A 16,548-nucleotide genomic window follows, 5' to 3' on the forward strand; every position below is an offset into this window, starting at 1 on the left:
ACATACCTAAGTCCTGAAATAAGTTCAACTGGTTGTTTGTGGTCAAATTTCCTAATCGTTGTCTTTCTGAGTCACTTGTTAACGCATTTAATGAATTTAAGGAAAGTGAGAAATTTATCGTTGGCTTCTTTCAAAAATCTTTTTTTTATATTGTAGTATTTGATCAAATAGCTGTCGATGTGTCGTTTTTTAGTCTCTTTTTTTTTGGGGGGGGGGGGGGGGGGGGTTAGTGCATTCCATGTAGATTCAATAATTGTCTTTCTGGACAAATTTCATACATATCATCATAAACAAAAGGCATGATACCTCACTCAGCTGATTCAATGTTAACATTTTACGTCAACTACTTCAACCAAATAATAACAATAATGAATTGCGTGCTTAACTATGAAACGATATTGGGATATGAATAACAGAAACATAACAATAGCTTTTTCTTTCTTTTCTTTATTGCAATCAACCAGACTTTCGAGATTCCGAAAATTTATTCCAATCAAATATACCTGTGTCATTTCTAAAAATCTATGATAAAATAAATATTACTTATTTGCAAGTATACACTTCATTATATAACATTTCATACATATGCACGTTAAATTAGGTAAGTTTTATACTATAAGTTAAAATATATTCGTATTAAACAAGAATTAAATATAAGTAAACATTGATAACATAATGTATAACCCTTTTCTTTCACTTAATGTATGCAAGCATTATGTACCATACTATACTACCATACTACCACATTAATTTGGACACATTTAACAGTAGTTTACAGTAACTTTAAGTAGTAATAACAACTCGTTTTAATGCTTAAGAATGTTGCATTTTTTATCACTTTAATAGACTAAAACTGTAGTTATCAAATAATATGTAAAACGTGTGACCGTTGGACCGAGCGCAGATTTAACACAATGCAGTTTGATTTTTGAAGAAGAAAAATTATTTGAAACGCACATGGTAGGATCCGCTTGGTTGTCTATTCAAATCGGTTTTTGTTCTGTGATACAATTATAAATATCTATTTCTTTGGACCATTCATAAAAATTCCATGGCGGCATTTGTAAAATATACACTTTAAAAAAATAAACTTTGGAAAAGTATTATTATTTATTTAATTTTTTAAGCGAGATATGAAACGTAAAGACAATAAGAGAAAGACTGCGGATCCGACAGAAACCACGAAACCCAAGAGGCGAAAGCCTGAGCAGAAGCATAAACCATCCAGGGCTGTTGAGAGCAGTGGGGATCAGCCTAGTCCTTCCTCTCAGGTTCCCAGAGACCCGGGACCATCCCAAAGTCCCGCCGGACAGCCAAGGAGTGAAGATGGTAATGTGTGCATGAATGTACTTCAAATGTTTCTCCACAAAGTTACCCCATGCCAATAGTACATTCCACTGTATTCTATCAAGCAACTAATCTTAAAGTCTTGAAGCTAAGATAATTCGTTCAGCATTTAGAGACTTGGCCTTGCTTCTAAACAATGCATTTCTTCATGTAAAGGCAGAAAAACAAACATGTTTCAACGAAAAGGGGAAATGGAGGGTAGTATATGGCTAATGCAAAAATCAATTCAATTATATTAGCAAGTTGCCAAATGAAGTTTTAGTATACAGCTGTATATATGCTACTGGCCACCCAAAATTCATTACAAGGACTACTAAAATATATTTAAGAAATCTGATGGAGGGGAGGGGGGGGGGGGGGGCTCACGATGTAACGGGAATGGAAAAAAAGTATAATGAACAGTTTAAGTTTAGGTGAAGTATTGATAAATCAACCCCATGGTCAAAGAAAGGTTACTAGTTATGGTTGATGTCCACCACAATCACCTGCTCGCACAATCACTATTTTTTTTTTCAAATGCATCCTACAGCAAAAGGTACAATGTTAATTCAAAAGGTAGCAGTGACAGGATATGATGTCAAAACAGGCATACATATACATGTTTCAGATGTGGAGGGGGTCATTATAATCACCTTGGTGTAGACCTTCTAGGCAGGGCCAATCCGCCTTCAGTCCCTCCTCTCCGTCTTTACATCATTTCAGCAAATATCCCAAAGAGATATGAGCCCTAGGAAGAACACATAATGAGTTCTTTGATTCACTTTTAAAATTCCCTTTAACTGTCTCAACCAATAAACTATTTTTAAAAAAGTCTTTCGTGAAAAATGTGGCGAATAAATAGATAAAAAACTGGAAGCAAAATAGAAAAGATAATTATCCAAAACTCCTTTTTGAAATCCTAATGAATATTCAAACAAAATTATGCTATAATGCATCTCTTTTATACAAAAAGAAGAATTGATATTATTTAAGCTTAAATTCAAATTGCCTTGTTGCAAGTTCTTAAGCTCACAGAAACATTGTTGAAAAAGGAAAAATGAACCAACAAGACTTCTTTTCTTTGCGTCAAGTTTTCTGCATAAAATGACTTAATAAATTGCTTTTCTTCCTACATTTAACTCATTCGTGGTTTAAGCATAATATTTTAAGGTAGAAATGCATCTCTTTTATACAAAAACAAGAATTGATATCATTTAGTTGCCTCTGTAACATGAAATATGATTGAAGATAAACGTTGCATAGCTTAAAGATCCCCAATTTGTATTTCAGTTTCTATATTTTTTAGCATTAGCATTATGGAACCTTACCGTTTTCATGAATATATGAACACACACTATTACGGCAATAGTGATCTTTCAGTTCTCCCAAAGATTCTCTTAAACAGCGCATTATCGTGGACAAAAAACAACAACAGTAACAACAAAAACAACAACAACAACAACAACCAAAATAAATAAAAAAGAATAAAACAAAAAACTGCACCAGAAAGACGGACTGTTTTATATTTCAAAAAAAAATCTTTAAAGTGTTTCATTAACAAATTCAGAAGAATCATTTAGTCACATGAGTGTATATGTTAAATCTGGTAATTTATTAAATATTTAACTGAATTAAGTTCTATGTATTCATTGACTAAAAAAATCGACACAACGAAACTCAAACCTGTATAGAGGAATACAACCAATGGATATACAAACATTTTTTTTTAATTCCTAATGTACTTCCATTAATGATTTTTCTAAAATCTGAAACAAATACGTGAGGAAGAAATTTTACTATGGGAAAAACTATTATATAGTAGCTTCCTCCCCCGGGGAAAATGTTATATCAAATTTTCCAGAGGGAAAAGCCACTTTGGGGGACAACTGCTATACGACACTGAATACAAAAATTCCTAGCTAGAAAACGGCACACAATCTCGATTTCCTGTTGAAAACTTTTGGTTTTTTTTAGCTTAAACTTAAAAATTTTGGTGAATTTTTCAAAATATTTCTTAAGCAGGCGTTTCATGTTCTTCAGCTTGTTTTCGAAGGTATGAGAACATTTTCAGGCGAAGCGGTCGCAAAATTGCCCCATCCTTGCAATACAATGTTCACGAACTCCTTAAGGTAGTTAACTATACGTCACAAAACAAATTCCGACGTAGTTCAAACGTTATTAGGCCTTGGCCGTGCCCGATGTAACTGAGGCCTAGTAGATGTATTAAACAGAGAAAAGAAAGCTGAACTAACAAGTGAGTTAAAATCACGACAACTGCAATCAATTATTTATCAGCAACATGGAAACATGACTGAGTTGTGCCGATTGCGTACTCTTTTTAAAAATATAGACCGCTTACTTTTTGCCTGTTCAAAAATCATTTAGTCGTATGATTGAATTTTATCAAAGTATCTAACATTAATCCCTGAGCGTCCATAAACATCCAGTATGAAATCCTGACAGAGGTTGAAACAACATTGCAGTAAGGGGAATAATTTGACCTACATTATAAAACTATATCATTTTTATTATATACGCTTAGTAACAACAATAAATATGCTGTTTCCCATAATTCTTTTAAGAGTTAAAATTAAACGTTGAGGAAAAGGTTTTTTTCTTCATGTTTTTTTAACCAGTTTTCAAAACAAGTAAAATATGAAATAGAGGTTTTGTTTTGAAAGCAAACAAATGCTTTCCGTGTATGCGACTGCAATTTCAAATACCTATATCTATTTATAGCACTAACCGGTATCCCCCCCCCCCAAAAAAAATAAATAAATAAATATTATGCAATTTTTAAAATACAGTTTGATCAACGGTTTGTTCATCCTAGCTTTTTAAAACAAAATTAGTATATTGTTTAGACCAATCTGATAAACTTAGACACTGTGCGGGTGTTACACGACTACTTACGAAAATGACCAATGTGACTTTGATCCTTAATTTTCTTTGTGTCTGACATTCCATTGTCAGCTTTGTCAGTATTGTTTTTCTTTTGTTCAACGGAGTGCGATCCACTTAATCTTTTATAGGAGAGGATGGTTCCCCGTTTCAATTTTAGTTTTTTTATAATTCCAGCATATCCAAGCTCAGTATTACGTTTTACAGATAAATCTTTACTGTTTTGAACGATTTTACATTTCTCCGTCGAGTCTTTTTCCTAATAATCTTTTTACACGGGGATATTTTGATGATTTGGTATTGTTTATCTTGCGTTTGTCTGAAGATCTTCCTTTTCTATGAAACGAGCATACTTTTTTGAGCTGTCGAAAACCAAAATTGGACGTTTACTTTTTTTACTCTATTAACGATATCCTATATAAATGAATCTAGTTATTGATGTATACATTTGTTTATGTTTCTGGAAAGTCTGAGCTTATATTTGCATAACAAACCCCTGCTGTTGGTGGCCTTATTACGGTCTTTTGATTTATCCTTACCAAAAATTAAATTTGGATATCTTCTTGTAATTTCACACATAATTTCCCATTCTTAAAAATTTTAAATTAAGGTAAATACTCAATCTATTTATTTGTACCCAATTCCTGTCAAATGTGACACATTTGTTACTCAATCGATTTTTTTTGTAGTTAATTCCTGTCTAAATTGACTTATTTATTAAACCCTTTCATACAGTCCATACATTATAATGGCAACAAATATGCATGGCTTCTCAATTAGGTTTATCTTATTTTTTTGTTGTTTAAATAAGGTTTGAAACTTAAAATGTTGTACATTTTTCTACCAATTACTGATACATGTACTTAAGCTCTAGTATTTAATAAAACTCTATGCTTATTTTTTCTAAATTTGATAAGACAGAGCTTGAATGCCCTGCGTAACATGTTCTTTCCACATCCACTTAATATCGCTTCTTTGACTTTATTAGGAAGAGAGCCTCTTAGTTTTCATGTTGTTAAGAACGTCTCTAAGGATTGTATGAAGATCAACATGTATTTGATTTTGATACTGAAAAGTCCTCTTCCAATAATGTCTTTCATCAGAATTTCTGTTTTACGTTCTAATGGCAAATATTTTTTTTTGTCTAGCATGGGTTTTTTTTTTTCTCAGAACCAAAGTATATTGAGTCTAAAAAAGATGCTGTCTTTTATGAAGCTAATTCACTAATCATAAATAAGATGTGCTCTGTTGCAACCACTATTGGAATAAAACCACTATTGAAATAAATTATTTCAATAATGGTTGGGAATGCATTTAATTAAAAAATATCACTTTGCAACCACTATTGAAATACAACCAGTATTAAAATTACAATTTTTCAATAGTGGTTGGAAATGTATTTCATTTGAAGAATCGTTTTGCAATCACTATTGAATTACAAACACTATTGAAATAAATTATCTAAATAGTGTTCCGGGATGTATTCCGTTTTGAAAATCAATTTACATACACCGTTGAAACACAGCTACTATCAAAATTATTTTTTTCAATCGTAGCTTAGAATGAATTTCTTTATAAATATTACTTTAAAAATGTATACAATTTATATTTTTTTCTTTACATTTCTCTTTCTACAGACAAACATGTATCATGTCCTGTGAATATTGTATATTATTTGCACAAAAGTGAACATCTTGTAAACTGCCAGAACTTCTATTCAAACTCCCTGTATAATGATTATTTAATTATTGATAAATGTTATTATAAATATCACTACTGAGATAAATTATTTTAATAGTTGTTGGGGGTGTACTTCATTTCAACCACTATTGAAATATATTATTTCAATAGTGGTTAAGGATGCGAATCATTTCAACCACTATTGAAATATAGTATTCCAATAGTGGTTAAGGATGCGTTTCATTTCAACCACTGTTGAAATAAAGTATTTCAACCGTGGTTGATGATGCATTTCAGTTGTTTGTTTATTATTATGTCTGTTTGTAACAGTTTCCTTTCTGCTAGGGGAGATTCTTAAGATAAGAAGTATGTCTTATGAGATGATGAATTCCTTTTTGATTATGATGTTTTTGATTTACCTTTACATGGTCATGTTTCCAATAGCACTCTTTAATGAACCGTATGTTTAACTACATTTAAAATGAATTATTTCAATAGTGGTTGTAATGAAATGCATACCTAACCACTATTGAACTAATTTATTTTAATAGTTGTTATAATGAAACGCATACCAACCACTATTGAAATAATTTGTTACATTCAATATTGGTCATGATGAAGTACATCCCCAACCACGATTTATCTTAATAGTGATATTTATTACAACATATATTTATTATGATATATAAGCTATAAATTATTTTTTTTATATGCAGGGGTATTGAATAGAAGTTCTGGCAATTTACAACGTTGTCTTCTAAAACAAATGATTTACAATTTTCATAAAACATGATATATCGATAGAAAGAGAACGGTAAAAACAATATGAAAACAATTTTATATGTTAATTTGCAAGGATTTGTTATTTCTGCACAACAGTGAATATCCTAAAATAAGTTAATTTATTTCATAGTCTTGATTATAGGTACCGTAAAATATGCAAGTATAGATACCTTAATTGTGTATTTGAAATTGATTGTCAGATAAAAACAAATGTATTTGTATGTTTTTTTTGCGAGAATTGGTTATTTATTTCTACACAGCAGTGAAAATTGTAACAAAATTGTGTATTTGAAATTATTTCTTAGATTTCTGGCTTTTCAAAATAGTTAGCAAATATGATATCCAGCTTATTTGTTTCCAATTGTGTTACGATAGTGATTACATAGTTATATTTATATAGTAATACATTTCCACGATTGAAAAAAATAGATTTAATAGTAGTTGAACTTTAATGGTGTATGTAAGGTAGTTCTTGAAATACATCCCCAACTTCTATTAAAATCATTAATTCAATAGTAGCTGTATTTCAATAGTGGTTGCAAGGCGATTCTCCTGATTAAATACGTCCAAACCACTATTAAAATAATTTATTTTAATAGTGGTTTTATTTCAATAGTGGTTGCAAGGTGATTTTTCTAGTGAAATACATTCCCAACCACTACTGAAATAATGTATTTCAATAGTGGTTTTATTTCAATAGTGGTTGCAACAGTGCCCTACTAAACACAATCCATGAAGACCAGCATACTTTTTTTTTCGTATTCAAAACACTTTAGTTTATGATAAAACTATTATGCTGAAACAAATGACAATTTTTTGCCCTTAAATTGTTTCGACTTAATCGGACCGATATATATTATAATTATTTGATAAACTTATTTTTTAAATTTTAACTGTGACGACATTCAATTTTACAGCAAGCACTGAACAACAAGCTGATTCTGAGACAGGAAAGGTAATTTATCAGCAATTTTTTTATGAATTGGTGAATTATGTAAATTATTGAAATTGTATTCTTTTTAGTAGTGTAGAAAGTGTTTTGATAATACAACAACTGGGCTTTTTGATCAACATTTGTCCGTATTCTGTCATTTTTGTCATCGTCGTTTGTCAGTCTTGAACGTAGTCGTAAACTGTTTACATGTTTATCGTCTTCTCCAGACTCACTTGGCCGATGTCAACGAAATTTGTTCAAATAAAAGGTCAAATCCACATGAAGGTAGTAGTAAATTAGGAATTGATAAAAATAGGTTTTGGTGTTTAAAAAAAATCGTCGGATCAAGAACCATACAGCCTGTGTGTTGGAATGCATATTAAGGAAACCGGAGTCCAAGAGGTTCTAGGAAATCAGGCTACACCATAATAGAAACAGCAACTCTCAAAGCCAAATTGAAGTACATTGAGATAGAAGGCCAATAGAGGCAAACCTTAAAAGAACTCGATATGATACAGTCTAAGATTGCTGCTCTCGAAATATGAAAAATAGGCACAGAGAACTTATCATTTTATAACAACTTATAGGATATTCCAAAGGTCAATAAAAAAAAAAGGTGTTCCATAAAACAAGGAAAGTAAACAAGATGTTAAAGGTAATATTGAGAAATATAGAACTTCTTCACGCCACTGATGATTCATTGACCTAATTTTCAAGGACAAAACTACAAGGACAACAACAAACCACAGACTGACATACAAAGCATACATTAAGCCGCATCAGACGATCCCAGTAAGTCATGAAGCTTAACCTCAATGAGTATCTTTTGAGCAACAAAGAAAAGTTCAAAGATACTTCCAGTTTACTCATTCCATGTGACTAACCCAGATAATGAGAGACTTGTGTATCCACTGTTAGATACACAATCTGGCAAAACAATTCTGCTTGAGAACCCCTGCAGGCGATACATATTATCTATTTCGAGCCTATGTTTTGGCCATGTATGCTTAATGACAGCTGCAAGGACCTGAAGTAGGAGGTTTCAACTCTAAAAAAAGTAGTTATTTTACCTGAAACTTACACGAGAAACATCAGGCCTGCAAATGAAGTTCATAAATTACGAGAAAATGGTTACAATTTATTTGTCGACCAACCTTTATAATTGTTTGATACAACCCTTCAAAGGCTTACGTACGAAGAGATGTCATCCCATTGGGACAAACCACTGTATTGTTTTGCGAGATGAACATATACATACCAAACCTGAAATGACTGGCTATACCACAAAACAAGTGGCAATTTCCATTAGAAATGAAAACCAAATCCAAAAGAATTTAGGTAATTCCATACTCGTTAAACTCTTTGATAAAAGTTGAAAAACAGAATTGTTTTTCAATTTAATAGTCTTATATTTCATTGATTATAAGAAAAAAATATACATGTCATCACACTTTTTGAGATGTCAGATAAACATGAACTAAAGCATAATTTAGCATCAGAAAACCGTACTTTTATTGTGAAAAGTAAAATATTTGTAGGCAGAAACTTGTTAAATTGTTTAATTTTATTGTCAACTATGTCAGAAAAGTAAAACCACAAACATATTTTAAAATTAATTGTTGGGATAAGAAAAATTATAGCATTTACACATATAACCACGAGACAAGTTAGAAAAATAAAAATGGATATTTAGGATAAAATGACATTTTTCTCCTGGTCGTCTTCAAACTAAACACGTTTGTCTAAACCCACTTCCATCTTAAACTCGCCATTAAATATATATCTCTACTTCAGTGTTCATTTATAGTTCTCTGTCTGTTCAGTGTACACAATGCAAGTAATTTCTTCAGGTTTTCCGCAAGATTTCGGATGGGTTTCTTTTTTCAGACAAAACACTTGTGAAACTGTTCCTTGTATATTTTTCTCTGGATCGTTCGTTTTAACACAGTTTGATGTCTTAACTGATTAAAAATTGCATATATATAATATAAGGAGTGTCTTATGTTTGTTTTTGACAGAATTAAGCTTCCAAATATCAAAAATGGCCTCCTACTTTCTACACCTCCTCGGTCTTTCAAACATGTCAAAACTTCATACAAAGTTGAAAGTAGATGCCTTGTTTGGTTAGCAATCTGTGACCCATTGATACCTACCCACTCTTTTAACTCAACAATGCATTTCTTTCTATCAATGACAGCTCTCCTTTTGTTTTGTTACCATTTTTGAATATACGGGCGGTATATAGAGTTATAGACAGCAGACAATGTCCCACTTCCGGTAACCCCTAAAGTCAGTCCTCTACGTCATAACTTTCTGTTTGCAAAACAAGAGGGATAATTTTGGATTATTATACTTTCATGCTAAATACTGAAATCTGATTGGTTTAGACGCAGTTGACATCCGTTCTATTACCCTCAGCGTTAGCAACACACGTAGCAACGGGTAAGACAACGAATTGTTACATGCGCGTAAATCATGTGCGTACGGTTCGCTGTAAAATTCACGTCATTTCTTTATAAAAGCAGTAAAAAAATCTCTAAAACTAAGACATTCAGTACAATAAAATAAATAATGCCTGTTTGGGAGGATAACAGTTGAAATGGACACCCCTCGATAATCATTGTCAACCTCCGCTTTGCGTCAATTGACAATGGTTTTTTCGGGGTGTCCATTTTAACTGGTACCCTCCCAAACAGGCACTTTTTATAAATTGTTACCTGAGATATTCACTTTACGTTATTGACGAAAATAAGGGAAAAAAAATCTAAATTATCTTTACTTTTGGCACGCCTCTGCATTTGTGTCAAATGCGATAACCTACGTAGAAACATAATATATAAATAATGCCTGTTTGGGAGAATAACAGTTGAAATTGACATCCCGAGGAAACCATTGTCAACCGACGCGAAGCTTTAGAGAATTATTTCCTGCTTTTATACAGAAGTAACGCGAAGTTTACGGCGAACCGTACGCGCCTAATATTGGCGCATGTAACAATTAATTGTGTTACCCGTTGCTAAGTATGTTGCTTACGTTGAGGGTAATAGAACGGATTATGAACTGCTTCTAAACCAATCAGATTTCAGTATTTAACATGAAAGTATAATAATGCGTTTTGGTGTGATCGTATAACGTCAGCAGGTAAGGATGGACTTGCAGGAATGCCAATGTCGTCATTGGATCTCAAATCTCAGACAGACATTCAGGGCAAAAAAGACGGAGACTTATCGATACTGAAGAGCCCAGTCCAAAATATCGTACCGCTGAAGGACACCAAGAAAGTCCCAAAAGGGGGCCCATTGATTGATTTGAGATTTAAAGTAATAATCAATATTTGTTTTAATTTACCATGGCAATCGAGTCTTTTGATGCGATTTTAGTCATATTATAAAAAAAAATTCTTTGTACTGTAAAAATCGATTCCTTCATTTAAAGCGAGCAATGTAATCGAAGTACAACTTTGGGTATTTTTCTTTATGGAACTCTTTAGTGTTGTGAGGTTGAACATACTGATTCGTACATTGGTCCAAGTGATTGCATTGTGTATTTCCTTATATATGTAATACATGTAAAAAGGTACAAAGGAGGTAAAATTCGTCATTGTATATCAGATTTTTTGTTGTGCACATAGATCAATTTTTAATAACAGTAGGTCATTTTTTACCTACTGATTTGCTCGTTTAGTTTGACGTTGAAGAAGACTGGATATAAACAAAGTGAAAATTAAATGTTTTTTGATGATGCACCTGTAACGCAATTAAGATTCATCAGTAGTAGCCACTATCTTATAATTGAAAATTGAATTTTTTTTGGAGAACTTTCATGCTTCAGTGTGTTCTAATTAATTATGCAAGCATCCGAATATAGAGTAGATTCTAAATTGTTCAAAGTGTTATCTTTGAACCTATTGTTTAACCCCAACTTGATAAGGAAATATTCAAATTTATACATAGAAACAAATTTAGAATTTTAATTGTTAAACTATTATCCCTTCCGTACCTGTAATTGGTCTTAGGAAAGGTTTAAGAAAGTGAAATGTGAAACTCAGAAATTGAATGTGTTGGTAAAACCCTTTCAAAATATTTGTATTTAATAAACTGCAATGCTTAAGTTTGAAATATTATTTTAAAATAAAGCATCTGGACTCTAAACTATTGGCTTAACAGCAGTTGACACAACACTGGCTTAGATAAATGCATTTCAGTATATAAAGCTGATTCAGCTGCTTAAAAGATCCATGAACAATGATAGCTGGGTGAGCAATATGGCCTTTTGACCTCTTGTTGTTTAAGTAAAAGCTAACCAACGAATTACTATCTACATTACAGATATTCAATGACCCTATTCACGGCCACATTGAAATTCCCCCTCTGTGTGTGAAAATTATCGACACTCCTCAATTCCAAAGACTTAGGTCCATTAAACAACTTGGAGGAACGTATTTCGTTTATCCTGGTGCAAGTCACAATCGATTTGAACATTCTATAGGGTTTGTATCTTAACTTTTTTATATAAAAATGTTGGGTAGATCTGCCTAATTTTTTTTAAAGTTAATGTAATGTACATTGAAGATTTATACTTATTTTAAGCATATTCCGTATCTATCTCAAAATCTGTATCATTACATTGTCATTAATTATGTTTTAGCAAAATACTGTACTGGAGAATAATTTCAGTCATTTTAATTGCTGAAAATACATCACGTTACATTCATTCTTTTCCAATACCGACAAACTATTTTTCAATCAAATTCTGTCAACCTATAATCTCGATTTACTGATCATGATAAACTACTATGTTCACTTATTGGGTTATTATGAAATAGATACCGCCATACTTAGCTGTTCAGCGAAACTGGCCTTTTTGTGTAGGATTTTTACGACTGACCTGCGAGTTATTATGTAATGTCCCAATAAAATTTAGGTATGCAGTACATTCAAGCTTTTAAAAATTAATACGCACACCAGCATATAAAATACAATTAAAAGCGATAAAAAGCGAATACAAAACATCTTTCTTGACACATTTTCATATTTCACTTATTTTTAATTGGAATTGTTAACATCATTCTTCTGTTTGAAGTCACTTTAAATGCCACGCACAGTTTTCTACATTATTATCCGAGGTACTTTTATGTTTTTTGCAATGCAGAATTACCGAGCATTAAAATTTGACAAGAGGATATATATATATATAATGCCATTAACACATATCTTGATGCAATTCATTAAGATAAATTTTAATGGTAGGATACGCACATTACGTGACAATGAGGTACATACATGTATGACGTTACATCAAATATTATGTTAAACATTGTTGTCAATTATATAATAGTGTTTTTAAAAAATACTCCTGGTCAAAGTATTTTATTCTTTTTCAAACAATGTCGTTTTCCAGCCGTATTTTGGCTCCGAAAATCCTAAACATTGCTGCGCGGCTCTGATGGGATTCAAACCTGCCTACATTTACAAAAATGTGGATATATTTCATTGTGTTTTTAACAACCTCAAAGAAAAAATGCCCGACAGGTAATTTCGTTAATATTTATGATACGTATCTATACTGTTTGTTCATTTTCAGTGTTTGTCATTTGGCTGGACAACTTGCATCCGCCTTACAAACACGACAACCAGATTTGGGAATCACTAACGAAGACGTTTTGTGTGTACAGATTGCTGGACTTTGTCACGACTTGGGTATTTCAGCATTATAGTTTCATTGTTGATTAAACATACTATATTCGTTCGGAATTTTTAGACATAAACTTCAACGACGTAATTGTTTATCCCTCATGTCTACCATTAATCACAATCTAGTGTTATGAAATAACCGCCTATGATTTCCTCAGATTTTTATCTAACTGGCTGCTAGCTACTGAACATGGCCTAAATACGCCTGATTTTTGATTTTTTTGGCATTTTTTTCCACGATTTTTCCAAAAGTTGATATGCTTTTTTCTTTATCATAGACTTATAACGACATCACTGAATATACAGTGTAATACCATCGATTAAATGATGTATTCGTTATAAATAGTTTCCAAACGTGTTTCAAAAAATTACAGCTTAATGAATTAAGACATATCCATGTATAGAAACAAGCAATGCATAGTTCATAAATTAAACATGATCTCCCCCTTTTTTTTTTACTTCGTGTGTTAAACAGGAACTTTTTCCTACTGAGAGTAAATTTATCATAACCATGTTAACAACTTTTAGATAAAATTGAGATAATTTTTTTGAATACTTCATTGAACCTGATTTTGAATGATTGATTTTAATTTTTAGGACATGGACCATTTTCTCACATGTTTGATAACAAGTTCTTACCAAGTACCGGGAGCAAAATCAAGGTAATGTTGTTATCAATGAGTTTACATCGAATGTATTGGCACCCTTTTTTAAACTAATCAATTTTATGAGAAAAAATAAATATTATGTGATATCACCGTTTTAACTCTAAATACCCTTTTGCTTTGTAATGAATATGAACCATTCTGTTAAGGGTCTCATTAGTATTTCGGGTTTTTTTTTTTTCAGCATGAATCCTTGTCAGTTAAAATGTTTAACTACTTAGTAACAAAAAACAATTTGGACAAAGAATTTAAGCGTTACTTTGGTAAAAACCTGGCCAAGGACAAGCACAAAACGTTCATAACTGAAATGATTGAAGGGCCACCGAAAACAAAATCTAAGGTACAGGAATTTGATCTTTGACTCTAGTTTTAACTTTAAAAATACGTCAACATGAAACCTATGCTAATAATAATCTCATTTAATCTAATTATGAAAAAATGACGTTGGTACGAAATGATTTCAAATTTTTATATCATACTGTCTCAAATTCTAGAGAACAATAATGATTTTAGTTTAATTGTGTTTCATGTATTTTGTAGTGTTATTTCTTATTTGTCGTTCATGATTTGAAATATAAATGTTTTAACCGAGTGAAAACTATATGAAAATGTAAAATACTGTGAAAAATTTATGATTTTATTATATATAAATTAATTACTTTAACTAAAACAGTTGTTTCTTAGTTGATTTGATGAATTCTTAACAATTGAACAAAGAAGCATGCTGCTTGTTTATAAAAAAAATATCAATTTCATTTTTAAAATGATTAGGAGTTGCATAACTCCCCGTTTGTTTTTAATTCATTACTTTCAATTCAAACCTTTTAACATATCAACAAACTATCATCATGTTACTTGAATGCCTGAATTTTCTTTTATAAAGATTTTTAATATAATACATATATATTATTTTTAATCCGCTTTTATATGCATATTTCAGGGCTGGCAATATAAAGGGCGGAACAAAGAAAAGAGCTTTCTTTATGAGGTACCTTTCAGTAGGTTTTATCACTTTAAATGAATTTCTGTTCTATGTTGTTACGAATAGTCTTTGAATACACGCGTTTTTCTTTAAAGAAGTAGGTACGGTAGATATCAAAAATGCTCTCTCTTCAAATTGTACGATATTTTACTAAAAAAGTAGTCATGAACATATATTTACATTAGAAATGTCTTCCCTTATTTAACACTGTTTGCTCAATCCGCTGTTATTCCTACATACCATTATTATGGGTCAAGAGTTCAACGTATGCATGAATAATCTAGGTCACTACTTTTTTATGTGCAAAAACTAACCGACTTGTGCTGAAACACACCTATTTAGATATCGCAATGAAAACATAACTTAAACATAAAAAATAAACTTGTTTTATTAATTCATTTTCTTTAACAAGAGGCCCATGGGGCCACATCGCTCACAGGAGCAACAATGGGCGTTCAAAAGATAGTGTGCCATATGGCCCTCGGTAGAATAACAAAAAAATAAATATTGTAAAGTATTCGAATTTTACACTTATTTTTGCATACACGTAATCTTTGACATTGTACCTTCATGAAATACTGTTTTTACACAGAATAAGAAAATCCTACGCAAGATATAGAACTAAATATTTGGTAGGGATACACTGTTATATAACTTCTAATTCCCTGTATTTTCGTTCTGCCCCCCCCCCATCCCCCACCCCACTTAATAAAGCGATCAAAATATATGAGAGCATATAGGTACATTTTCTTCCTCAACTACTTACTAGTTATTGTATTTTTTTTTAAAAATATAATAGTTATTGTATTTTATCAAAAAAATCCTACATGTATATATGTGAAGAAGAAAATTGCACCTCAATGCGCTCAATTTCTCAAATTAAATATATTCATTAATTTAATTTGTCTTCTCCATTATAATTAAATGACTGTTGTTTACCTTGCGTAAACTCGTGAATTTATAACTTTACTCACACTTGATTGATGAATACACTGGAATGAAAAATGTTATCACGTGACATGCTAAAGAGCTCTAAAAATCAATGTTACCGTACTGACAGGCACATCAATCTAATTTACTATGGCCCACCCATTATTTTCATTTTTATTCAAAAATAACAAATGGCTACAAATCAGGATAATTTTCCGCTGTAATATTTTCTTTGGAATAGCGATAATTCTTTTATCCCCGCAACAGAAATGTGTCAGAATTATGAAAACTTTTTTAACGATGTCGTTTTTATTTATTCACATTTCACATTATTCATTGTATAAAGAGGGGGCCCCAGAGTGTAGTTATATACAGAAAATCATCCTTTAATTTTTGTGTACAAGTATTTAACATACTCTAATTCATATAGAATTTCTAATGATCAACCAAAATTTCAGCGTCAATCGTAGAATTTGAGCAAGATGAGCTCAAAATTTTGCTAGGTTTGAGTCATATTTTGTTCACATGAGTTAATTACATTCATGCAGCTTAAGATTTTTAACTTGGTATTTCCTATTCGGCATTTAAAATGGAAAAAAATGAATGGCCTCAGATCTGTGTACAAACATACAATTGTGAGCAAATCTCTGTATC

The 16,548-nt window shown here is 31.5% G+C and overlaps 1 protein-coding gene across 1 annotated transcript in view; it reads left to right on the forward strand.

Moving 5' to 3' along the window:
• The first annotated feature begins 262 nt into the window (after nucleotides 1-262).
• LOC128171234 (deoxynucleoside triphosphate triphosphohydrolase SAMHD1-like) overlaps nucleotides 263-16,548 on the forward strand; it is a 33,979-nt gene continuing 17,693 nt past the window's right edge. The window contains exons 1-7 of the mRNA XM_052836975.1: nucleotides 263-1,329; nucleotides 7,608-7,645; nucleotides 11,953-12,113; nucleotides 13,208-13,323; nucleotides 13,915-13,979; nucleotides 14,167-14,322; nucleotides 14,923-14,970. Coding sequence (XP_052692935.1) covers nucleotides 1,134-1,329; nucleotides 7,608-7,645; nucleotides 11,953-12,113; nucleotides 13,208-13,323; nucleotides 13,915-13,979; nucleotides 14,167-14,322; nucleotides 14,923-14,970 — 780 coding nt within the window. The 5' untranslated portion in view covers nucleotides 263-1,133. The remainder of the gene's footprint in view (nucleotides 1,330-7,607; nucleotides 7,646-11,952; nucleotides 12,114-13,207; nucleotides 13,324-13,914; nucleotides 13,980-14,166; nucleotides 14,323-14,922; nucleotides 14,971-16,548) is intronic.

Source organism: Crassostrea angulata, chromosome 2, assembly GCF_025612915.1.
Source record: "Crassostrea angulata isolate pt1a10 chromosome 2, ASM2561291v2, whole genome shotgun sequence".
NCBI classification, from domain to species: domain Eukaryota; kingdom Metazoa; phylum Mollusca; class Bivalvia; order Ostreida; family Ostreidae; genus Magallana; species Magallana angulata.